Source organism: Cupressus sempervirens, chromosome 7, assembly GCF_028749045.1.
Source record: "Cupressus sempervirens isolate cs-2001-9-10 chromosome 7, ASM2874904v1, whole genome shotgun sequence".
Taxonomy (NCBI): domain Eukaryota; kingdom Viridiplantae; phylum Streptophyta; class Pinopsida; order Cupressales; family Cupressaceae; genus Cupressus; species Cupressus sempervirens.
In genome coordinates, this window is record NC_143124.1 from 761,221,283 (window position 1) to 761,249,238 (window position 27,956).

The following is a 27,956-nucleotide window of genomic DNA, read 5'->3' on the forward strand; positions in this document are numbered from 1 at the left end:
TAAACTTAATAAATTCTAGTTTGTTCATTCTGGTAAAGTTTTATGATTTCTATGGTCTAAACGCAGTCCAGATGTTTTTCAAAGCAAGGAAGAAAGCTTACCGAGTTTAACAGGGAACTCACTTTTTTCTCCATCACTTTTCAGGTGTTAGCAGTTATAGAGATTTCAAAAGAAAGGTTTATGATCTTGGTACAACAAGAAGTCATGTTGCTCTATAAATCTGATGTTAAATCAACACATCTTCTCAGTGCTTGCAAAGATATGCTGGATAAGAATGAGTTGATGGCATTGGAGCAGGTTCTGAAAAAATCCAATATTATCAAAGTAGACATACCTGCAACTTGAGATTGTCCCACCTCTGGGAATAGATGAGACAGACAAGGTTGAATGCGGCTGTAATATCATAGGCTCCTGAGACTGATCTATCTAGTGCTCTCCTATTGTATATATACTGTTCAATTGTTCAAATATTTTGGTAAAGAAACATCATGTATAAAGCTTTACAATCACTGCTAGAGCTGATAATAGCTATTCCTGTTTTGTGGTTCTATTTACTATTCTTAAAATTGTATTTTTGTATCCCTTTCTAGACTATCTTTTATTAAATTAAAAAGATACTATTATACTTGCAATGATTTTTTTTGGTAAAAACTGTATAGAAAACATTTAGTCCATTTCCTTAAGTGCAACAGAATGGAAGATTCGTGTAGATAATCTTGTCATCATCATAAACCGACCTTGTACAGAGGTTCCAACATGACATTATTCACTATCATAAAAACAATATCTTTTAAGACTCTAGAGTGAGTTGTAGATGCTCCCGAAGAAGTGCCACATAAACCTTGATGTAATTCCTCATATTGAAGTATTGACACTGTTGCCTATTAAATTTTTCCAACTGCTAACTTGTTTCTTTTAAAGAAAATATACACAGGTAGAGGAGTCCAACAGTGTTAAAACAAGGCTTGCAGTGTTGGAGCAGTGGTTGCCTAACAAAATGAAGATGGCTGAAGTGAATTGTATTAGGATATTCAATTTATGAAAGATAACCTATCTACTCTTATAGGGGAACTCTTGCATTATATTCCACAATTGAACACTTATCATGAGGTCGGAAGCGGATCTGTTGTCTTACAATTGAATATCTTCTGGCCAATTTTATAGAGAGGCAAGTGTGCAAATATGGAAGAAATTTGACAGCCTAACATGCAAATAGAGGTCATCTAGCAGAAAGGTATGTCATCATATCCACTCTGCTTTTAACTTGTAGTCTATCTTTTGAAGCCTGCGTTTCTAAATTTTGCTCTCAGTTTTCAACTTTTTTTGACTCTTAATGCTTATGGTCTTTTATGTGTTTTACAGTCTTGGCTGTAAATTGTTTGCATAAATACCACACGTTTTGCACTGATGGAATTCATATAGATAATGATGTTCTTATATACTGAATGCAACTACTAATGCACATACAAGTTTACATTGGGGAAAGATGAACACAGATAAATAATACAATTCTTCTATTGGCTCTTCTCTTGCAATTCTACAATTGTGGGGAAAATACCAAGTAAAGGATATTGTTCCCAAATAATATGGTTGTTTGTCACTTTTTTATAAGCATTTCCTTATATATTAACTGGGAAAAATAAGGATGACAATTTGAGGGAGGTTTGTAAAATTCTTGAAAAAATGGTTATGAATTATTTTTTGGACTTCAAATCATTCTAGTTTGGAGTTTTTATGGAATAGGCAGAGATTGTGACCCAAAAGTGTCCCATAATTTTTGGGATGTGGTTACCTAACTGAAAAAATGACATTTCATACATGGGAACATCCTTGCATCCACAGGCATGTGGTGGGGCGTGGGTTGCTAGGGTTTCTAGCTACGATAGAACCAACGATGGTGGTGGTTTGGATTAAGATGCTCTGGATGGCCGGTGGGGCTTCTATGCACCTGCTTCCCTTTGGTTTGCTTGGTCCTGCTATAGGTTGTTAATGGAAGTTGTTGCAGAGATGGAGGTTAGTGCTCCCACGCTTGGAGTGTATTGGTTGCCTTGGTTTGGGGACGATTATTTTGACACTGCTAGTGTTTCCTCGGGCGGGTGAGGGACACTCCTCGATAGGGCTCTATGTGCTTTTGGGTAAGGCACACCTCGGTTTTGCCCCTATTTGCTACTTCGAGGGGTGTACTATTGCAAGGTTTGCCAATTTTGGGGGCTCTATGGTGTTATCAGGGAGAGCGGTTATGGGTTCTTTCTACTTGTCGTTTCTTTGAGCTTTGGCTCTTTCTTTAGTAAGCTTTGCCTAAGCCTTGCTCCCCTTCTTGGGTGGGATCAGATCATCTTTGTTGATTGGGTGTATCCTTGGCTTGGGTGGGCCTTATGTTCCCACTTTGGAGCTATTTGGTGTTTTCTTTTTGACCCAAAACTGTAATGTCTCATAATTATTGGGATGTGGTTACCTAACCAAAAAAATGGCATTTCATACATTGTAACATCCTTGCATACATGAGTGTGCAGGTTGCTAGGGTTTCCATTAATGATAGAACCAATGATGGCGGTGGGTTGAAATTAAGATGATCCACATGGGTGGTGGCACTTATCTGCACTTGCTTCCCTTTGGTTTGCTTGGTCCTACTGTTGGTTGTTGGTGGAAGTTGCTGTAGAGATGGAGCTCAATGCTCTCACACTTGGAGTGTATTGGTTGCCTTGGCTCGGGGATGATTGTTTTGATAGTGTTGGTGGGGGACATTCCTTGACAGGGCCCTATTTTCTTTTGGGTATGATGTGCCTAGGTAGTGCCTCTACCAAAGCAGTTCCCATTTCATGGCTGCCACTCATCGCCTCCCATTATCCACCAACCTACTTCCGAGGGTGTACTGTTGCAGGGTTTGCCAATTTTGGGGGCTCTATGGTGTTATGAGGAAGAGCAATTATGAGTTCTTTCTATCTGTCATTTCTTTGAGCTTTGGCTCTTTCTTCGATAAGCTCTTCCTGAGCCTCCCTCCCCTTCTTGGGTGGGCTTAGATCATCTTTGGTGATTGGGTGTATCCTTGGCTTGGGTTGGCCTTTTGTTCCCATTTTCGAGGGATTTGGTGTTATGCTTTTTTTACTGTCGCTTTTGTGGCTACGATGACCCTCATTTGTCAGTGTTTTCAACATTGTGAGAATGTGGAAGCATTTTGCTTAGTTTCACAAGTGGGTTCTTTTGTTTTTGGGTCTTTCCTTTCATTGCTAGGCAGATGTTGAAAGTTTTCAAGGGCCCTCTTTGGCTCCTTGTTGGTTTTGGTTCACTGAGATTCTTTTGTGGGATTTCCCCCCTTACTAGAGTTTGGTGCCTCCTTTTATTAATCATCTGGTGGACTTAGTGCTCTCTTTTGTTTCATCCCCTGAAGACTTTTGTAGAGATGAAGTTCTTCCTTTGTCCTTCTTGACATCTTCTTTTGGAGGCTTTTTGGTTTGAGGGTTGCTTTTTGATGTTGTCTCTTCAACATTCAACTCATATTGATGGAGTTATCATCTATTGAGGTGGTGATCTACCATATGAGTGAGGTTGCTGGTGGGAAGGGCACACCCTCGCCGTATGCCTTTTCTTGGAAGGTGGGGTGTTATCAGAAGTGGTCATATTTACGGATTTCCTTCCTCCCCATTTTCCCTATTGAGGCAAGATCCCTTGCTATAGAGGTGGAAGGGAACTATGATGAGAGAATTGGTATGGAGATGCTATCTCTCCCATATGTGGATTTAGTTTGTTCGACGATATGTAATTTCAAGTGGTTGATCATGATTTGATCAAAGATACTTGTCATGTTTTTGGGGTTGGTGGAGTAGTCCCCCTTTTTTCCCTATGATCTCATGGATCTTGTAGGGTCTTGGTCTTCCCTTTTCAAAGGTGGGGTGGTATCAGAAGTGGTCTTATTTGGGGATTTCCTTCCTCCCTGTTTTCCCTATTGAGGTGGGATCCCTTTCTATTGAGGTGGAAGGGAACTATGATGGGAGAATGGTATGAAGAGGTTATCTCTCCCTTATGTGGATTTGGTTGGTTCAAGGATATGTACTTTCAAGTGACTGATCATGTCTGGTCAAAGATGTTTGCCATGTTTTTGGGTTGGTAGGGTAGTCCCCCTTGTTTCCCTATGATTTGGTGTGTCGTGTAGGGTCTTGGTCTACCCTTTTGGGCTTTTGTATGCAACTGATGCTTTATTTTTCCCATCTTTCTATTGATGTCGTTCAGTTGGCTCTTGGATGGCTTTTTTTGTTGTTCTATTGTTGAATATCTTTTTGCAGCGTTTCGTCTATGTTGGGTTTTAGATCCCTTTCAAAATCTATATGTAATTGGTTTCAGGGCCCCATCAAAACTTGTTTTCACTTAATTAAAAACATACATGCATACACATAAAATCATACATAAAAAGTGCATGGCCACATGGAAGGAAAAAAAGGGAATGCAAGTTATCATTGTATGATCCTAAATGGATGTTGTTAGTTTGACGGATCCAATAATAAGACCGAAACAAACAAATAAGACTAGAATAGTAGACATTAATTAACAACCACAAAATATGAGTCACATGATAATACACGTTGAAAAAACTAGTTAATTGTGTTTTAGTGTTAGAGATATACAATTGCAAATGACATTGCTACAATTGTGCTTGCAAGTGTTCTTTTTGAAAGGTTTCCACTTTGGAAATAAAGGTTGAAGATATGCAAACATAATTTGCATTTTTTTAAGGTCTTGGTCTTGGTTATGGCACTTCTTGGTGATTCAGAAACATTTCTTGGTGATCCAAAAATAATATTACCAAGTGTTGTAGTTATGATAAGTTCTTACCAAGTCCTAAAATGTATTGTGATGGCTTTTGACATGAATTGTGTGCAATTCAGATGACTTTAAGTGTGGCATGTGGATCTCACCATGGTGTGTGGGGGTCCAAATATAGATGACATGTGATGTGGTTCTTTGAGAAGTGTGTTACTACACATTTGAAATAACTATGATAGTTGTTCCAATAATTATGATTCTAGTATTGGGTTGTGTAACATGTGCACGATCGCTCTCTCCTAGAGTGGATCACGATTCAAATTTTTGGGTCTAGGTATCGCATTTAATGTCCATCTAATATCTAGATGGGTTTGTGCTAAGTGTGACCTATGTATTTAATGCTTATCTCTTAACCAATTGGGTGCATGCTAGGTATAATATTTGTTGTGGTTTAGATGCTTCTAGCATGATATCATATTGAATTTTGTCATTGTTATGACCAACTCATAACTTAATTGTAATATGTGTTTGGCTTGGTTGACCTTGTTGTAAACTCAAATGATCTATCTTGGATATAATTATAGGTTTTTCTTTGCAAAATATAAGACTGGGAAAGAGGGTGTGTGGTGATAGAGCAAGTGAAGATCTGCTAGCAAAGTTTTAGAAGAGTAGAAATCTATTTATGTAATTGAGGAAAAAGGCAAAGAGAGTGTGACGGAGTTATGCAAATTAGTTGCATTATAAGGAGAATTCCTCTCTATATATTGTGAAGAGTTGTATGTACTTTGTCCCTAGGACAATGAGTCTTGGGCGCACAAGTTCTTTACTATATCTTGCTACTTTGGTGGTGTGCCTCTATTTACAAGTTCAAAGTAGTGAGCTCCCATCTATATTCATTGTTGCATTGATAGTGCGTCTCTATTTGTAGGTTCAGAACATTGAGCTTTTTCTATCTTTGTAATCAAAATACATACATTGAAAAATTATCTTTCTAAGTATGTTCTCACTATGTTTTTCCCCAATTTGAGTTTTCACGTATAAAATCTTGGTGCTCATGTGTTGTTTTAGTTTTTTATTTTCTTAATGTTTTATATGGTGAAAATTGAAGTTAGTTGATTACTCTAGTGTGATTTTAGTTTATGTTGATTCACACCCTCCTTTCAACATCTAGAGTATGTTCAACTTAATCACTTAAGGGGGATTTGGCATGGCACAAAACTTGCAATTTTGGCTTTGGTATTTGATGGCACTAGTTTTCCTTATTGGAATGACAAGGTGGAAGTGTATATGGAAACATTAGAGAATCAGATGTAGGAGGTTATTCAAATTGGTTTCTAGCCTCTTTTTTGAAGAACTTTGATTACTGATGAATAAAGATAAAAAGAAGCTATTGTGAAAGCATGAAAAACTCTTTTCAATGGTTTATGTGAAAAAAACTTGGGAAAGTGAAAGGTTTGAAAGGTCCTAAAGAGATACGGGATAATGTGGTCTTGTTATAGAAGGATACTTAAAGACAAAATAAGAAAGACTAATGAATCTCAAATAGAAGTTTGTCATAAGAAAGAAGATGAGAATGTTGAAAGCTACATATAGTGAGTCATGGATGCTGTTCATGGAATTAGAATCGATGGACATCTAGAAGATAATAATGTTATTAAAGATCTTATTAACCCTGTCAAAGGAGTTCATACCGATAAGATATAAAATAACATTCAATTGATCTACTTATTCATTAACAATCTACATTTGAGATTGTAGAAGTTGAAAGGGAAAAGAGAGAGACTGCTTTTAAATCCATCAAAGATGCTAAACTAGAGATATCCAAGATCTCGAAGGAAGTTAAAGAATATCTTTCAAGGAAATTTGAACAAGGCACTGATAGATACGTAGGTAAGTTACCTCATGAGATCTTTAATTGTGGAATGATAAGACATTTTGCAAATGACTACAATTAATATCATAGTGAATCAAAAGAAGATAGAAAAAACAATCAAAAGAAAGGGGATTTTAGACAAAGAGTAAATTTGAAAGACAAAAGTAAAAAGAGCTCATGTTCTGTGGAAGAATACTTTTCCCAAGATGAGGATATTGATAAAACAATTGAGGAATCTATGTTTTTGTCTATTTCACAAAAGAAAAGTAGATCACATTATAGATCACATTGCATGTTAATATTGTAATTGCATGGATTATAGATTCTAGAAGCTCAAATCATATGACGAGAAACAAGTGACAATTTATCATGTTTAAAGAATATGATAAGTGGAGCAATCAAATTTGTAGGAGAAGGAAGTGCTCAAATGAAAGGTATCAAAACCATTTCAATTGGTGGTAAGAGCAAAAAAATGATTGTTTATTGTGTTAAGGTTTGAAACATAATTTGTTAAGTTTTACTAAATGCGTAAGAAATATTATGAAGTTATGCTCAAAAGTGATGGTTGTGGTATCCAAAAGAAAGAAGATGGTGTTGAGCTGGAACTCAAACAAGACAAAGTGTATTCCACATCGCTAAAGAATATTGAGGAGAGAATGAATGAATCAAAAAATATGGTGGAAGTTGAATGGGTTATGGTAGACTATAAGAAAGAAGAAACAAAAAGGATATGGTAGACTAGAAGGATGAAGAAGACAAAAAGGATATGGTAGACTAGAAGCAAATAGAGAATAAAGGAGTTTGCTAGATTGGAGGCAAGTGGAAGACAAAAATGAACTAAAAAAAATAGAAGTAGGTGAAAAATAAAAAGAACCTGGAAGATCAGATGTAGGGAAAGGATAGAAAGGGCTTGATAAATCAGAGACCTGCCATTCCAAGCATTGTGTTTTTCATGCAATAAAGTATAAAAATGAATTATGTCTTTACGTGATGTCATCATTGCAATAAATTACGGCATAATGCAATTTAGTGTTAAAAAATAGTGAATATTAAGAACTTCAGTAGTGAATGGTAAAAGAAAAGAACTTTAATATATACTATGATGGTTGCAAAGGATATGCACATAAAAAAGTTGAACGCATTATAAATATCAATATTAGGAATAAAGAAATCGCTAAAATGAAAATGGATGGTCTAGTTTTCTATAAATGTAACATGATTTGACATTGTGAAGTTCTACAAAAGCTTGGAAAAATAGGATGATTGTTCAATGATTGTTGAAGACTCAATAGAAGAGAAAAAGACATTTGATGAAGAATACATAAATTGCTAATGTTGGCAATTCATCATGCAGTCCAAATGTTGCTTCATCCATTATCAAATGACTTAGAATATATGGTTTGTAGTTGAGTTTTCATATAAATATATTTCCCTCCTCACGGTTGGATACTTAATATCTTCTCAACATGAAAATAAGGTGTGAAAGATGTTATGAAGTTAAGATTTGTGCTTTGTGGTTTGGAAAGGTGATTGTATGGTCCTATGAATAGTATATCAATTATTTGATAGTATCAAAGATTGATCATACTAAGTTGTTTTCAAATATGGATCAAAGAAATGTTATGCATTTGGATGGTTTGAGTAACAATGTTGTTGATTGTAGAAGATTATTTGATATGTTGAACGATAGGATGAGTTTGTGCCATTTTTTAAGGATATTGTCCTCTATTATGTGGATAAGAATTTCTACTACTTAGAGGAGTCCAAAATTGTTTGGTCAATTGCATTTTCATGTGTGAACATTATTTAGGCTTCGAGGGTACTAGTAGTGCAAGGATTGGTGTTGTGGTAGTGTTATGTGTTAGTAGACAAAGATAAGGGAAAACATATGAGAAATATGCTTATGAAGGCTTTGTGCTTTGGTAGTCAAGATAAGAGTATGAGATTGAGGTTTGGATTGTTGTATTACTCTAGTGATTGTTTCAAATGATAGCGAAGATGAAGAACATAGAAGCATTGATGTACAAGTTGTTGATGAGGAGCATGTTATTTCTTCTATCTCATTATGATCTATCAATTCAAAAGACTTTTACTATGTGGAGTTAGTTTGAAGGAGTAAAGGCACTCGAGGATATATTCCATTATATGATTAGGGTGTCTTTAAGTTCGTTTAGGAGAAGCTTGGGGTTGTTATCACTCCTTTAAACTAAGTATAGCAAAGAGGTGCATCTATCTAGAGGGCTTCGAGACTGATGATAGTGGTTGTTCTCAAGGAGAGCAATAATAAAAAAGCTTAATTCAAAGTGATTTTTTGTCAGCTTATTGCAGGGATGACTAAGGAGTAGAGAGTATATATTTTAGATTATTTGACTTGAGAGGCATTGATCTAACTATTTTAATGAATAGTCCCTTCCTTATATTAGAAAAAATACAATAAAGTTACATATTCGCACAAAAAGGGGCCAGAGGAAACAGGATCACACCGCGAGTCCATACGGCCACTGGCCAAAGATTAGTTATTCATCAAAAAACTTTTAGAAAACAATAGAAAACAAAGACATCCTCATGTTGCCAGCACAACACCAACCAGGAGGGAAATACCTCAGACCCTTCTTTGGGAGATGACATTTGTGAGCAAATACCCAAAACCTTCTACTGCCAATACATATAAAGAGGGTGCCAGTGGGCATCCTTGGCAAATTGATCGATAAAGCCCAAATGCTTGGGACTGATGGCCATTAATGGAGATGCAAGCATAGGCATCTCCAAAGAGCATTTGGATTGATTGCAAAAAAGTAAGGCCAAACCCAAGAGCTTGAAGCATGGCCAGAATGAAAGGCCACTCAATCCTATCATAAGGTTTGGCAAAATCAATTTTGAGAAAGATGGCTTGTTGCTTGGAATAACGAGCCCATTCCATCCCTTACCACATAGCAATTATATTGTCCAAGATATAATGAGACTTAATAAAACTTGTTTGTTCAGGGTGAATGATTTGATCAAGAAGATGACAGATTTTTAGTGAGAGAGTCTTGGCAATGATCTTATAGGAGACATTCAACAATGTGATAGGCCTCCAATTGCAGATGTCTTTAGGGTCACCTGCCTTAGGTATGAACTTAATATTCCCTTTGTTAATAAGATTACCTAGAGAACGAGAATTGTATGCCTCAATATAAACCTTATGCAGGTCTGGACCAATCGCATCCCGAAATGCTTTGTAAAATTCACAAGGGAAGTTGTCACAACTAAGGGCCTTATCATCCGCCATGGAGAAGACAACTTCCTCGAGGTCCTCTAGGGTGAGCTTCTGCTCCCAAAATGCATATTGTTCTAGAGCGAGAATTTTAGGCGTGATAGCTAACAAGCCTACAAGGCTTGGTCTCTGGCCACCGAGGGACCCTGAGCTGTGAAAACTTTTTCATAGTGGCAAACAAAGGCTTGAAGAATATTAGGAAGCTCACAGAGGGTATGCTGACGCTCTTGAATGCGTTTGATGCCCACCACAGAGTGGCGTGCCCCCAACACATTAAAGAATTCCTTGGAAGCTCGATCACCAACCTCCAGCCAGTGAAGGCGAGCTTTGAGTTGAGCTCCCTAGGCAGTATAATTGTCTGCAACTTGTTTTTGATGGCGAAGGTTGGCAAGCTGAACCTAGAGATCCATATCAAATAGATTCATGGCAAGAGCTTCAGTGGTTGTATGAAGATCTTTGATAGTGGCCTCATAGGATCTCTTGCAGTATGTGGCCAATTGCCTCCCATAAATGCGAAGAAACCTCGCAGTATGGGTGATGGCGTCATTCCACCACTAAATCCACCTAGAGGATGAGTGGGGCCTAGGTTCAAGGTTCCAAGTTTGTAAAATATGAGCGACGGTGGGCGGATGGGATAGCACAGAAGTATTAAGGTAAAATTGGGTTTTACAATTACGAGGAGGGGCAGAATGCTAGGTAATGGAGAAGTGGATGGGAAAATGATCTGAAAGAGTCACGTCAGGGAGCAGAGTGATAGGTAGCAGACTTGTGTGAGAAAAATAAAAAAAGGATTGAGCAGATATCATAGCACGATCCAACCTTTTAAGGACCCTGTCAGCTCCCTCTCGAAAGTTGGACCATGTGTACCAAACGCCATCAATTTGACGATGATGAACATTGGGATCAAAACGACCCAACTTGTTCCGCATGCAGAACTAGGCTTCTCGCTCACCAACTGACCATCGAAAACACAAAAGGCCCACTTTATCAATAGCCAACTCAACCATATTAAAATCCCCACAGAATAACTAGGTGGTAGGTGGCAAAGAATCAACTAGCCACCTCCATAAGTGTGAGTGCTCAATCACATCATTAGGGGCATAGATATTGACAATGCCAAAAGAATGATTTTGAAAAGAAAAGAAAATCCAAACTACTCTCTGCATGGGGTCAGAACCATGGAAATAACAAAAGGGAAAAGTCAAGGGGAGAGGAGAGTGACTACACCACCTCGACCAGCTTCATGTTGAGAAGCAAAACTTACACCATCCGGCCATATCACATGGCAAGCTGAGTTGAAAAGGAACCCAAAGACTTTGACTTCTTGCAAACACAGAACATCATTATTGCCAAGCCTACGCTTGGTATCACGAACAAAATACTTTCTAGGGAGGTCTATTAGCCCCCACACATTCCATGAGAGAAAATTCATTATAAACTAGCTTGCATATTCTCCTTGTTCTCAAGAAAGGAAAAACTGTTATGCAAGAAAGAGGAGGAATCAAACGAGGAGTCACCCAAAGTGATAGCTCTTTGCTTATTGCTTTCAGGGTTGTGAGAGCAACGAGGAGATGGAGAAGAAATCATAGAAGTTGCTTGAGGCACCCGAACCTAGGCAGCTCGTACCTCCGGCTTAGTTGTCCCTTGCGATGTAGGGTTTGATTTCAACAAAAATTAAGATGTGAAAAAATGTCTAACCCACTAATTCAAGGCTAACAAGAATTCCAAAGGTTTAAAGACAATCAAATCACATACTCCAAATGGGGAACACATGTTCATAAAACTACTCTACAAAGATTTAGACAAGAGAAAACACATAGAACAACCTTCACACAATGATCATGAAATAATGTTTGTATTTATCCATTCCTAAAGTATTTTATTCTTATTATAATTTTTTAACTTTACATCAACACATGCAATAGTTTTCTTACTAAGAAGGTAAGAACACAAAACTTAAACATATTCTCTAGTGTAAACTAGATTCGACAGATATGTTCAACCATTAATATACTAAAACTAATCACCTTTATAAAGTTAAGATAACAATTTACCCAGAACTCCACTTAGTGTACCTTTGAAGTCCACACAATCCAAGTATGGAACTTTAAGTGCATCCTTTTGTCTACATCTACACATATGCCAAATGCACCAACTTACACAACTACACGTGGTTATTTCCTCATTTACCAATTTTGAAAATATTAAATACCTTATTCTCCATAGAAGGTCAAGAAAAATGATTTCTCAAACAAATTTGCAAACACAACTAAGAAACCATTATCTTATGTGTAAGGAAACTTGCAACAAAGAATATAATTGTTTCCACATAACCCATAATAGATCTTAAACAAATATGCAATTAAAATCCACATGCAAGAGAATAGACAACATACCCACAAAATTGTAACACAAGATATACCCTCGGAAACCCTCATTGAGGGAAAAAACCCAGCCTCCAATAGCATCCATGACCATGTATTGTTTAGCAAAAAATACCATTTGCAATACAATTATAGAAGCCTTCAAAGCCATAGCCACAACCAAGCAATCCATGTGAACAAACATGAATCCACACATCCAATGCCATGCTTCCAACTTTCATAAATGCTCCCTTGGCTAACCTATCAAGCCTTGTCCCGCTTGACTCTTTCCTTTTTGCCTTCTTCTTCTTATCTCTACAACTACCATTGTGGTTGCTTATATAGTAGCAAGTCTCACAAAACCACCAAGTGGTATTACGTAAACCATGTGCTACCTAACCCACTGACCCCACATTTAATATTAGAAATTTAATTTTTTTCCCCTAATATTAAATAATTACATCAAATATTATCACAATGTTACAATACAACTCATCAAGTATATCCCATGAGAATCTCTACATATTGCATGTCCATCTAGGTACAACATTACATAATAGAATCAAATAATAAAATAATACAATAGAACAATATTATGCAATGTGTGCAACACCCATTATCTTAACAATCTCCCACTTGTATACATTGCATAGGGTCAATCCGTAGCCACATAAATGAACAAGGGAACAATCCCTCCCAACACATCCACCATCATGGATCAAAGTACACCAAGTGCTCCATCTTGGTACTTGCAACAAAATCAAAGTACCCAACATCTCAAACATGAATGATGCCACCTCCTATTATGTCATTGCTACTCGACATACATAGAATCCATCCAAAGGGAAAGCCACCCAACCTGTCACATTAGAAGATTATAAAATCCGGTACCAACTAAAATGATAGGCACAAAAACGTGATCCAAAGGTAATGACATATATCTGTAGTTGTCAAAATATCCATAGCTGAAATAACACCCACAATAAGTGCCAAACCATCCAACTATCCATACCTCCAAATGTATATACCAAGTGAATCTCATATCATCAACATATTCGATTTGTAACTTGCAATCACAAGCCTCAAGAGCAATACCTGCCACATATATACCATGAAGCTCCCACTACAAAAGATAATGTCAAATCTATAACAAATCCACTCACAACGTCTCAAAGAAGTGAATCCATGTACTATCAAGGACATCCACAATACATAAATTGATAACCTGCAAGAACAACTCATAACAAGTCGCCAATGCTCTCCCAAGTACTCCACAACCAACAAAGGAAAGAGATAAAAAGAATAAGCATGCCATCTTTCACATGGCATACATAAACACAAACGAGTGATCACAATCTCTAACCAATCACAAATCTAGTGTAAGTGAAATTGAACATCAAGGAAGATAACCAAGACCAAAGAGAAACCATGCAAATCATAACCTATATCATGTCCTTTTATACACACCTCTAGATGTAAATTGTGCAAGTATGATCTCCATAAAACCTCAACAAGAAGCCTCAACAACACCCAAATCATACCATATAACTAATTATGGATGTAAGCCTCTCACAAGAAAATCAAACTCATAAACCATTTCTAACTCAAGGAATAACTATTCCTAAATCAAGGAATATGCCCAATATAAAACCATCTCCCAAACTTAACAAACATAAAAACATATGCATAAGGAGATAACCAATGCTAAACCATCTCTCAAATGAACCCTCTAGAACTAAATCATGTACCATAGCTTAAGATCCATATCCATGAAAGACAAACATAAACATAATGCTCTTGAGAGACAATGGGTTATACCTCTCAAGTAGTAAACCATCGAGTAAACAAAGAGTGGGGAATGAGAATGCTCATCAAGATATCCAAGTCTCCAACCAAAATTCATCTAAGAACAATCTCCTCTCAAGTCCATAACAGGTGAATGCCCCTCAGACTCTCTTGCTGAAACCAAACAACTGTCCCAACAGATACTTATCTAATCCAAGAGAAATCAACATCACCACTATGTCTAAGTATCCATGAGCACTTCTAACCAATCAATCTATGCCAACTTCAAATGCAACATAGCAATATCATGAAGTATATAAAAAATGATCAATGTACTCAATACCAAGAAACTAAACTAAGATCAATGTCAAAGTTCCAACCATGGCCTTAGGAACAAAAACATGACAACATGATCTAACCATCTCAACCAAAAGAGATAAAATGCTCGATATGAACAAACCATAAAATGTCAAAACTCTAAACACGTATCATGAGTATACCATGACATAATAATGAAACCATTCTAATACCAAGGATAACATGTCAAATGAGAGCATAAACCACACCTTTACCAATAACCTTGTGAGTCCTCAAGATGCAACCATCTCCACACACCATGAAGAAAACCATCTCCACATACTATGAAAAACCATTTCCACACACCATGAAGATAACAAGTGCACCATGCAAATATCAAAGATGCTTCTGCACCAACATGGTCTAAGACAAACTTCCAATAGTTGCAAATACGCAATTATAATTATATCAATGCCAAAAACTCCCACTCAGCCATGGTATCGAGTCATCCATGGCATCATATAAATCTATCTCCTACATGAAGATCCTCCAAGTCTACACTCACACAACCAAAGTGTTAGTACCAAGTAAAATCAAGATCTCCAAACCCAAGAAGATACTAACCAGGAACTAATCCTACACTACCATCTCATCACTATCACAAGCTCTCACTAAAACGTGCACCCAAACTATCCATGACATCATTATGAAAAACCTTCCTCTAACCATCAAAATCAACCAAGACATCAAACCATCAAAGAAATCAAAATGCACATTATGAGCTCCTCAAAAGAAACCAAATAACTATGATCCTCAACCAAGAAGATATACCACCATAACCAAATTAGGAGTCCAAACCAATGAACATCAAAGATGTACCTCATGTATATCCAATCATATCATACCAAAATTTATGACACCATGATCACATCCATGAATTGAGCATCTGATTCTCAATATGTTGAACCGGATAGCAAAAAATATTCAACCACAATCCTCCACCATGATTGTACCTAGAAACAACATCTCATCCCTTCTACATGAAGACAAATCAACAAATCATGTGACTTAGGACATAGACAACCCAAATCCAAGCCACCAATTTGAATATACATCAATAATGAAAGATCAATGGGCAAATACAACCCATATACAAGCCATAAATGCAACTTGTAAGTATAGACTACTTTCAACACTGCAAAACTTGTAGACCCAACAAGTCATCATACATATCCAAATCAAACACTAATAACCATATCATCATGAGACCAATATGAAATATGAATTGAGTATACAATTACATCAAATCCAAATCTTCAAAATATACAATGCCATAAACTCACAATGTTACCATAATTAATATATACCATCAATTGTTCAGATCAATATATCACCGAATAAACTATGCCGAACCTACACCAAATCGGTATCAATGTATAAAGTTCTCTAAGAGCTTTTTGTTGACTACTCAAAGTCAAAAATTTGACTCCGTATGGCCAAGTTATGCCCTAATTTGTGTTCAAAATAAACAATATCTAACTTTCAAACTAGTAAAACCTAACAAAATGTCAAAATCACAGAACTAAACCTACACCAAGTTGTAGTGCTCCGAATTAGCTTTTCAACACCTACAAGAAGTTTGAAATCTAATATTTTGAGAGAAAGTTATGTCCGTTTTACTAAGATAATCATTTTTACCATTTTTACTGCAATTTTTTCACTTTTAATTTTTTTTTATGACGAAAATTCTAATGAGATTAAACTTGATGGCCATTACAGGCTGAAACTAAAAAACTCTTTCATTTCCTTTGAACATGGCCAAAGTAGGGCATATTATATATCAAAATTTATAGAAACATCAACCTAGATCCAATGGTGAGGTTTGTTTTTATCTAGGAGGTCATTTGCACAAGCTACCTCCTAAAATCCTCATTTAAATGAAACATTCAAAAATCTCTTTTGTCCAACAATTTCACATGCCCAAAATGTACAAACACCCCATCATAACAACACATCCAAAACCATCAGATTTGTAATAAAAACTCATATATCTTGCCCTCTCCTTTATCCTCTCATGCATTCCCATAGATTCAACCTAGGGTTGCAACAATAAAACCATAGCTCTGATACCACTTAGAAAATTTGCAATAAAGAATATAACTGTTTCCACATAACCCATAATAGATCTTAAACAAATATGCAATTAAAATCCATATGCAAGAGAATAGACAACATACCCACAAAACTGTGACAAGATATACGCTGAGAAACCCTTATTGAGGGAAAAAACCCAGCCTCCAAAAACATCCATCACCATGTATTATTCAACAAAAAATACCATTTGCAATACAACAATGTAAACTTTCAAAGCCATAGCCACAACCAAGCAATCCATGTGAACAAACATGAATCCACACATCCTATGCCATGTTTCCAACCTTCACAAATGCTCTCTTGGCTAACTTGTCAAGCCTTGTCCCTAAACTACCCTTGTGGCCATTTATATAGTTGCAAGTCCCACAAAACCACCAAGTGGTATTACATAAACCATGTGCTACCTAACCCACTGACCACACATTTAATATTGAAAATTTAAATTTTTTTTCCAATATTAAATAATTACATAAAATATTATCACAATGTTACAATACAACTCATCAAGTATATCCCATATGAATATGTACATGTTGTATACCCATCTAGGTGCAACATTGCATAATAAAATAAAATAATACAATATAGCAATATTATGCAATGTGTGCAACACTCATTATCTCAACAATATAGATATAAAACTTTTTGCATTTATTTAGATGTAATGAATTATATGCTATAAAACATAGTGATCCCTTCTAATTCTGATTTGGAAGAATCGACAAAGCAAGATATCCATATTGAAATCATGTCACAACACAACATCATGGAACTTCATTGCAAGGCACAAGAATGACATGACATATAGAATCAGGATTCCCTAAATCAGTTGGCTCACAAAAACTCACCAAGTCCACCTTACATGTCCTTAGGGAGGAAAAACATCATGACATAATACCAACCTTAGGAAAAAACTAGAAAGGAATTGGTTTAGCCTCCAAATTTCAAATGTAGAAGGAATTGAGTTGTCATTTTCAACAATAAATAAGATAAAATAAATGATTCACAATAGTAAATAAAACATAATATGTATCGCAAAAGTTGTGGCTAAGCAATCATATTGAAGGTTAAATAAGTTGTCAATCTGTAGAATCAAAGAAAATAGTCGTCATAAATGGCACAATACATCACTATGTCACTAGTGAGGAATATTTAGTATTAAATCCTTGTGTGTACTTTTAATAATAACATAACAACTATATAGATTGTTTAACACATTTTAGTATTTAAAATTTGTGAAGTTTGATGGCATAATTTTTTTGGAACTAAGTATTAAAGAAAATATTTTTCTCAATAGTTGTAATTGCAAGTATCTTACTAGCCCATCCTTTGAATTTTCTTTACTCATAAGAGAAACTATAAATGTAAATGACATAAATTTCCTACCACCTATATATAAAAAGATTTAGCATTAGTGCAATGTATTAAATTTTTTAATTCCTAGCTTGATTTGTTAAAATATAACTAAAGATGTTGGAGAAAATTGACACTAGAATATATGTATGTACGTATCTATGCATGCATGCATGCATGTATGTATTAGATTATTTTCTTAATATTTAATTTGTTGTTTATGAAACAAGTTGCTACCTATATTAGCCATAAACACTTTTCGATAGACATATCTAATATTCTTTTGATTAAGAAGGGAAGGGACCTGAACCCATAAAGTAACAATAAACAATCGGCTAGCAATGCCCTAGGCCATTACAATCAAGCATGACCTAGAACAACATAAAGCATTATAGCCAATGCCTAGCCTTCAAATAAAAATAACAAAAATGTTCTTAATGTAACCACCAAATTCAAGAGAACTTTTAAAGAAGCCAAAGAGAAACCAGTGACTCAACCAACAAAACACGTTGTTGTTGAGAATGGCTAAACACTGGTAACTTAATATACCAATTCTAAACAACATATATAAATTATAACTAGAAATAATGTATTTGAGTAGAAAACCAAAAACCTGAAAAAATAACACATTGAGTAGGGCCAATGTTGGTAGGCCTTCTTGATAGTCCCCCAATGATTCACAAATTTATTAAGATCTTCGGTCCAATCAGTAAGGTTTCCAGAAACTTGCTCCTCCTCTTGTCTGTCCTTTTTCACCTCATTGTCTTTCTTGAGCTTCCCCTTTCCAATAATGACATCAAATATTTCTTTCACCATCATTTCCTTTTGAATTTGATTATAGTGAATGCCATGAGACCGAATTCAATGTTGTTAATGGCCTCTGTGAACATACTAGTTGATGCATTAGTTTTACTTTGGAGGTTGTCAATGTGGTTCATAAACATCTTTTCCATTTCTTTCAACTTAGTGTCCATTAGGTTAAGAGTAGTCTTCCCCACCTCTTTCTCTCCTGTCTTATTGGAAATGTCCCCTTGTTTTTGCTCTTCCATCCCCAAATCCACCTTTATATGAGCCTCTCTAGCATCCTCCATTTGTTTGTCAGCATTTTCAACCTTCTCCTCTTCATAGTCATCGTCCTCTAAATCAAACACCTTATGTCTTCCCTAGGAGACCTTAGTTTCCATCTTGTTGTTGGAATTTACAAGTGGAAAGATTTACTTTTGAGAGGGGGGGGGGGGGGAGAGGGAGGGTGAATCAGAAGTAACAATATTTAACCTCTAAATTTTTAAATTGAGATTATTCACATGCATCTAACATCTCTAAAAACATGAAAGTAAAGACATGCATGAAAACACATAACACAAGAATTTTGGTCACCCAGAAACCCTCCAAAATGAGAAGGTAAAACTGGGGTGGGGATGACACCCACAAATTATCATTGCAGCAATATGTAATTGGTTAAGGTTACAAAATTTGACCACTTCCAATGGTCTGCCCTATTAAAGGCTTTACACCCTGTTAAAAGTGACTTGATTAAAAGATTTACAAATATTCACTTGGAATGTTACCTTGTTAATGGATTTACAACCCTGTTAAGGATCTGCAATATAACTGTTAAGCCAACCTATCATCATAGGATTTTCATTCTCCTAATACAATGGTTAGAAAGTATAATAGAATGCCTTGATCTAATGACTTAGAATCTACAATTACTGATTCCAAATTCTTATTCTGCTCAATCTGATCCGATCCTTCTTGATCTGATAATTCTCTGTTCATTGTGCTGATACTCTGTTTTGATCAACTTGATTATGCAATGCTGCTCTTCCTCTAAGTCCTTACACCCCTTCTACTTCCTTCAAAACTTCGTTAGCATTCTTTCATGCATTCCCACACGACTTCTTACTCTTCCATTCAACTCTCACACACACAGATTATGGGGTATTGACCTCCTTTTAAAGGCTTCGAAGACTTAAGGTTAGGTATGAATCTATGATTGATATTCATCCATCTTTTCCCACTCAAATCTTTACACTTTTCCTATTGGTTGCATGCTTTCACCAATTTTCTCATTGGCTACATGTTGATTACATAGGTAATGTAAAAGATTCGATCTTATCTTTTAGATCCTTTGAGATTTATCTTGTGTCGGCTCAAAAACAGTTTACATCTGAATTTGTGAAGGCACAAACTCATATGTTGATTCTGCATTACTCGTCACTTACTGATTGCTAATGCTCGGCACATATAGGATTCTTTCTTGCTTGGCTCCTATAGTAACTCTGTCTCCCTCAACATCTATAATTTGCTCAACACCTGTTATCATTCGGCATTACTTATCACTTGGCACTTGAAACTTGCTTGGCACCTGAAGTTCACTCGACACCTGTTGAATTTCTGGCTTGGCACATACTATAGCTCAACATCTATATCAAACTTGACATCATCTTAGAAATTGCTTAAGTGTGTTGACACTCAATTGTCAAAACCAATCTGAGACCAACAATCTCCCCCTTTGACATGAGTGTCAAAAAAACTTAACTAAGCATTGTGAATCTGATCTCTATGAATACAATGTGCATCTTGTTCGGCATATGTACAAAACTTCAATTGAGCTTACATCTAAGTTTGTGAAGGCACAAACTCATATGCTAATTTTGTGTTACTTAGCACTTACTGATTGCTGATGCTCGACACATATAGGATTCTTTCTTGCTTGGCTGCTATAGTAACTCTATCTCGCTCAACATCTATACTTTTCTCGACACTTGTTATCATTCGACATCACTTATCACTTGGCACTTGAAACTTGCTTGGCACCTGAAGTTCACTCAACACTTATTGAATTTTTGGCTCAGCACATACTATAGCTCAACATCTATATCAAACTCGGTATCATCTTAGAAATTGGTTAAGTATGTTGACACTCAATTGTCAAAACCAATCTAAGACCAACAATCTCCGCCTTTGACATGAGTGTCAAAAACACTTAACTAAGCATTGTGAATCTAATATTTATGAGTATAATGTGCATCTTGTTCAGCATATGTACAAAATTTCAATTGAGCTTACATCTAAGTTTGTGAAGGCACAAACTCATATACTGATTCTGTGTTACTCAACACTTACTGATTGTTGATGCTCGACACATATAGGATTCTTTCTTTCTTGGCTCCTATATTAACTCTGTCTCACTCGACATCTATACTTTGCTCAACACTTGTTATCATTCGACATCACTTATCATTTGGCACTTGAAACTTGCTTCACACCTGAAGTTCACTTGACACCTGTTGAATTTCTTGCTTGGCACATACTATAGCTTAGCATCTATATCAAACTTGGCATCATCGTAGAAATTGGTTAAGTGTGTTGACACTCAATTGTCAAAAACAATCTGAGATCAACAATCTCCTCTTTTGACATGAGTGTCAAAAACACTTAACTAAGCATTGTGAATATGATCTCTATGAGTATAATATGTATCTTGTTTGGCATATGTACAAAACTTCAAAAACTTGTTCAAAATTTTGTAGAAGACTATATACCTCAAGAACTTGTAACTCCCCCTAGCTAATGTGCCATTTCTATATCTAAAATTCCTTATGCTGGATTTGTCTCATGCTGATACTCTTTATCTCTGCCTTGTTATTCCTTTCCTTTATCTACTCTATTTCTTCTCTATGTCAACTTTGATTTTACTCCCCCTTTCACACATCTCCTTGTAGTTTTTGTATCTTTTTGGCTTTATCTCCTTATTTTTCCTCAAAACTCAAAATTTTATTATCTCCCCCTTTTGGGTATCTCCCTCAACTTATTATAGCGGTATTATTTATCTCCCCCTTTTTTGACACTTATGTCAAAGGGTTCTATGAATGAATTGAATATTTAGCCAAAAAAAATTTATTTACTTCCATAATAATCTTCAGAGCAACATCCCAATTGTCTAATGCAATTTCCAGTGCTTTATGCTGGATGGCTATCTCTACTGCAAGGTGTAGAAAGATTTGGATCTTTCTTCAAAACATTTTCTGCATAAGCCATCTCTTTATACAAAATTTCCATATGTGGGGTTATGGCAGACTGTACTTGTATCAACTTGGCCTTAGTATTAGCCTCATCTGCTATGAGTACAACTAATTCCTTTTGAGTGTGAAGCGTTGTGGCAAAATGCTTCTCACTTTGAGCTGGATCCTTTGGTAGTTGTGTGCTAGATACCTTGAGGTTCCTCTCGAAGCTCAATATCCTCTAGCTTGTTTCTTGTGTGAAGTATGAGGAATCATACAATTTGGAGTACAATGAGAATATGTTCTCAAGTACTACTTTCACCTTTTCAACTTTTTTAGCTAGTTCTACTTGAGAAAGTGCTATCTCACTAGATATTTTCTCATTTACCTTCATTTGAAATTTCTTCTTAGACTATTCAAGTAATTTGACATTAGTGTCTAGGTCTTCATTTTGTACCTGGTCCACTATGTTGGATAGTTGCTCCATGATGGGCTTTGTTTCATCAGGTACTAGCAGGACAAAAGCATCAAGAAAGATGTCTTTAATTTCTATCAATGCTTGCCTCTGCCTATACTCATTCCATACTATTTCTTGCTTCTTCTTCTTCTCTAGTGCCTCTTGCACTTCATTGATCTGTGCTATGTTCATTTTTTTATAGTCATAGCTTGGTATGACTATCTCCTCGTCAAGTACATGGTCTCCATAGTGAAGTACCCTTGCTACCTTGGTAGAGCTCAAGCCTAGTACTAAAATTTGCAATGGTACTACATTAGTGCTCAGCTGCTTTGTAGGAGTCCCCATAGTACGAAAATTGACCAACACTTGTATTGCCTCTTATTCTTTCTCCTTAGGGGTCTTCTCCTCTTTCTTGTCTTCTTCAGTTCTGCCTTGATCAATTATAGTGATTAGAGGAGGTGCACCTTGACTCTATGCTATAGGATCATAGATATCCTTCTGTCCTATCTTCTCCTTTTCTTGCTCCTCGGCAGTTACTGTAACTGTAGTGTCAACCTTAACAAATGCATCTTGTGTTGGTTGCTCTTGTGGTTGTCCACTTGTAGCTGTTGAAATTTGTAAAGGTGTTCTTGTGGGTTCACCTTCTCCTTGGTTATTTCAGCTACTGCCTTCTGAAGTTCCTTTACACTCACCAGAACTGGATTGGTACATAACTATGCTTGTAGTGTGGTTTGGTGAAGGATATTTTTGAGATCCTCTCCATTCAATGGGTTAATGTTTTGACCAGAGGTGTTAGGAACATCCTTCACAATAATTATTTTTGTAGATGTAGGTGTTGCATGTGGAGGACTAGGTGGTGACTGTTGTGTGTCTTGCACACTTTGTTCCTATTGCTGCTTCTTAGTTGTTGCCTCATCACCCTTCTATGTTTCCTTCTCCACTGATACTTCGTCCTTTTCTTTCTCTCCTTCTTCCTCCTTTTCATTTTCCTCTTCTTCCTCATCATTATTTCTTCCCTCAAAGGGATCTTGTCCTTCTTTCACTGTAGTTAGCCCATAAATCAATTTTCACATTTGTGTGGACTTCTTTACAACATATTCAATTTTATTTTGTAAAATGCTAAAGGCTCTATATTTGGGTGCAAATTTTCTCCCCCGTTTCTTGCTTGCCTTGCTTATTTGACCTTTAGTGAGTTCAGGCATTACACGAGCTAAAGTTGATTCCCTTATTTCTTTCTCCATTTGTAGGCAATAATGCCAATTATTTTCTACAATTGTATATTGCTCCTTAGGCATTGTATTATCTAGTTCAATTGGAGTATTCTTGAACTTGGCCATCATAGTGTAGATTGATTCTTCCACAATGTTTTTCTCCTCTCTACTTAACTTATTGAAATCAATAGTTTTCAATCTAGTCAAATCTGCATTATCCCTAATATTGTCACAAACATTTTCTAAGTCAGATTTGGTGGTGTGACTTACCACTTTGAATTGTCCATTATCAGATTCTATCCTCTCCTCATTCGACTCTGGAGGTGTCACATATTTTCTTCTCTTTTTCTCTATTGGCCCTCCTTGTTCTATGGCTTTCTTCTTTTCATGTTCCTTTTCCACCTTAGTTGTAGCCCTTGTATCAGCCCTTGTGGTAGGCTTGGTTGGGCTTGGCTTGGCCTTCTTCTTGCCTTTGGGCTATGTAGTAGGTTGTTTCTGTGCCTTCCTCTTCTTGGGCTCTGCCTTAGGTGCTTCTTACTCAGCACCTTCTTCTTCTTTAACATCCTCACCCATGCCTTGGGTTAATGCTAGTGGCCCTTGCCCTTGTTCCTCTTCATCATCATCTTCTGCCTCCTCTACCTTTGCCATGCCCTCTCCAAATTTGACCTTGAGCTTCTTCACTAATTTATCCTTTTTCTTTAATGTAGAAGTTGTCTTTAGCTCCATATCTACTTTGGACCTCACCATATCATATGTGCCAAAATATGGTGCACTCTTATCTACTTCTTTTGCTAGTAGAGCTATTATGGTTGCAGATGCCTCATCAATGTTTATCTCATAACCAAGAGGTCTAAGCCATATAACCCTTGGTATGGCTGCTTGAATGTAAGTATAATCAATATCCACAAGAAAGGAAATGGCATTTGTATGCTGCTCTACTAATGAGATAGGTATCTTAAGTCTCTGCTTCATTGAATTCTTGAAATATTCAAAATAGCTAGTCATTAATGTCTCAAAATTTTCCCCCATTTGTTCAATGTATTCATTTACTTGGGCTACAATGGACCTGTTTGTTTTCCAGCTAACTTTTCCAAAATATGGGAATTCATTCTATACATGGAAAAATATACAAATCAAAATTGCACCAAATTTACATTGGGCTCCCTTAGTTCTCCTTATAGCTCCTAAGTTCTCATTGAATTGCTACAATTGCAATTTTGCTAGGTCATAAGTATGATCCTTTTAAACTAGTTTATAACCAATATTTACTACAATGCATGGAACATTGTCAAGTCTACGAGATTGATAAAACTTGTGGGAAATGATTTTGACAAAAAAATCAACAAGAGGATCCTAAATGGTATCTATGGTCATGCCTCTCTTGTTCCATTTGGCTCCAGTATTCTTTTCAATGACTTCTTTGGAGTCACTCCTTAAGGTTTTGGGCCGATCTAGGGTTGGATACCTTGTTACCCTGTGAACAATCCTATTTGATATTTTGATTGGGCCATCCTCTAACCACAAACTGCCATCATGAATCCTACTCAACATAATTCTGATCCATTCAGTCTTAAAGATAGTAGGGAACTTTAGGGCATGGGTTAAACCCTTCCTCTCAATGATTTAGTATTCTTCTTTTAAGACTCCATTCTCACACAATTTATCATAAGCTTCTCTAATCTCCATATCTCCAATGGCTCCTATCTTACAATTATAACATCTCCTATCATCTTGCACCATTACTACTTTAGGAGGAATTACGGATAGGGCTCCAGCTAGGCTATTTTTGTAGGCAACTTCAAGGATAGGTCAAAAATCAGGTTGCTTACCTTCATTTGATACTAATTGAACTTCAAATGAATCTTTCTTCTAAGGTTTTCGAGAACTAGAGGCCATTTCTTTGAACTAGGGTTTTAAACACAAAGAATTTTAAACTGCGTAGCTTGACACTAGTATAAATACCTTGGAATCGAAGAAACTATGCTGAATCTTTGTAGAAATCTGCTCAAATGCTTGAAATTCTACTTGGAAATCATTTTGCACTCTTCTTCGTCTTTGCTCTTTGTTCGCGATGGTGAAAAAATGATTCAAAATGCGAACATATACCCTTATTTCATACCATTTAATGCTTAGTGTGTTTACAATTGTCGACTTGGCTCAGTAAGCATTTCTGCTTTACTCGACTTCCATTGTCTTTTCAAACACTTAGCATACACTAGAGTTTCCCTTACTTGACTTCAACTAGAGTTTCTCTTTACTCGGCTTCCACTACCAACTTGGCTGCAACTAATCACTCAACTTCTATTGACTCTAGCAAGCAACTCAGCATGTACTGGATCTTTTACTTGGCATTTGAGGGCAACTCGACAATACTTGTGAAAACTTGAAATTTTAACTTTGCATTTCTATTCATGTTGATCTATTCTTTTCAGTACTTGTCTAGGAACTGATGTATGATAAAACATTAAATATTAGTGCCACATTCCTTCTTTTGCTCAGTTAGGTGAAGTGTGACCACTTGACCTTTTGGGTGAAGTGATCCCTTCATTGGATGTGTTGCTTCCATCTTTCTTCTTCCATGTCTTATTCATTTCTCCTTTGATGTGTTAACCATCTACCTTTTTTCTTCCTTTGTTGAGCTCTCAGTTGGGTGCCTTTGACCTTGTTGGGAAATTTCTGCTGATATGTCCAGTCTTCAAACTAGTTTCCATTGAAATGTGTTCTTATGCAATTTTTAGGGATGTGTCCATGTTCTTGACAGTAGTGACAACTATGTCTAGTGTTGTAGTCCCAATTGTAGTGATATCCATGATTGTTTGATCTTGATAGTTGATTAGGTGTCCACATAGGCTTTGATCTCCACTCAAAAGCTCTATGTCCATACTTCTTGCAATTGTAGCAATGACCTTCAAATCTTGGTGTCCTGATAGTTCTAATCCTATAATCATGTGCTTGATGTCCTTGCTTGTTGCACTTGTGACAGTGACCCATATTCTTAGGTTTGCCATGTTGATGGGCATTCTTACTCCTGCACACATTAGAGGTATGCCTCTTTTTACCACAAAAATGACAAGTGGGTTTAGTGTTCTTACCTTTGTCACTTCTTTCTTCTGTATTCTTCGATGATTCTCCTTTTTCAGTGCTAGTGTATCCTACTCCTAAAGTATCATTGCTGGCTCTTGGTGATTTCAGTAGCTGTTCAAAGTACTTGATGGCTTCATTAGGTTTGTTGAAGCTCTCTGCAATCTCCTTCTCTCTTTTCAGGTCATTTTGCAGTTGTTTATTTTGCATCTTTAGTGTGGAGATCTCAATGTCCTTAACATTTAGTTAATGATGTGTATTCATGATCTGACTTAAGGTGTCTAGTTGCACATTGGAAATTCTTGCAAGTTCAATTGACTTTTCCTCCAATCTGTTAGCAAGGTTTCTCTTGTCTTCTTCTATCATAGCCTTATCTTCAATGACACTTTTCTTCTGTTCAGTCACTTCACAAAGCATCATGGCTTGTGATTCTTGTTCAAGCTTGACAATTCTAATCTCTTCTGCTTGGGCTCTATTCTTCTCCATCAGGTCTGCTATTGCTACATCAAACTCTTTGGAATCTTCATTTGCAAACACTTTTGAGGTGTTAATCTCCTTGTACTATGTATCATTCTTAGCTATGGCAATCTCTCTTCTTCTCTTTAAGGATTTTCTCAATTCTTCCCTGGCTTCTTCCAAAGTATGTAGAGCGAGTTGTATATCAATCACCTATTTTTCTATGATCTTCCCAAGTTTGTAGACTTCCATTTCTAGATCTTTTCTCCAAGCTGTAAGGCTTCTCCTTGTGAGAACTCAGCTTTGATACCAATCGTTGGAATTTACAAGTGGGGAGATTTACTTCTAAGAGGGTTGGGCGGGGGGTGGGGGGGGGGGGGGGGGGGGTTGAATAAGAAGTAACCATATTTAACCTCTAAAACTTTTAACTCAGATTATTCACATGCATCTAACATCTCTAAAAACATGAAAGTAAAGACATGTATGAATATAGATAACACAAGATTTTAGTCACCTAGAAACCCTCCAAAATGAGAAGGTAAAACTGGGGTGGGGATGACACCCACAAATTATCACTACAACAATATGTAACTAGTTAAGGTTACAAAATTTGACCACTTCCAATGATCTGTCCTGTGAAAGGCCTGCCCTGTTAAAGACTTTACACCTTGTTAAATGTGATCTGTTAAAGGATTTACAAACATTCACTTGGAATGTTACCTTGTTAATGGATTTACAACCCTGTTAAGGATCTACAATATAGCTATTAAGCCAACCTATCATCATAGGATTTTCATTCTCCTAATACAATGGTTAGAAAGTATAGTAGAATGTCTTGATCTGATGACTTACAATCTTCAATTGCTGATTCTAGATCCTTGTTTTGCTTAATCTGATCTGATCCT

General features: G+C 36.4%; 1 protein-coding gene and 1 pseudogene across 4 annotated transcripts in view; both read left to right on the plus strand.

The window, feature by feature from the left end:
- The window catches only part of LOC149549509 (protein DOUBLE-STRAND BREAK FORMATION), a 128,366-nt gene extending 127,731 nt beyond the window's left edge, over nt 1–635 (plus strand). For all 4 annotated transcript variants that reach the window (XM_089794923.1, XM_089794922.1, XM_089794924.1 and 1 more), the window contains one exon: nt 145–635. In XM_089794923.1, the coding sequence (XP_089651049.1) occupies nt 145–151 (7 nt within the window). In that variant the 3' untranslated portion in view covers nt 152–635. The remainder of the gene's footprint in view (nt 1–144) is intronic.
- Nucleotides 636–1,894: 1,259 nt separating this feature from the next.
- LOC149549510 (pentatricopeptide repeat-containing protein At5g46580, chloroplastic-like) overlaps nt 1,895–27,956 on the plus strand; it is a 31,258-nt pseudogene continuing 5,196 nt past the window's right edge.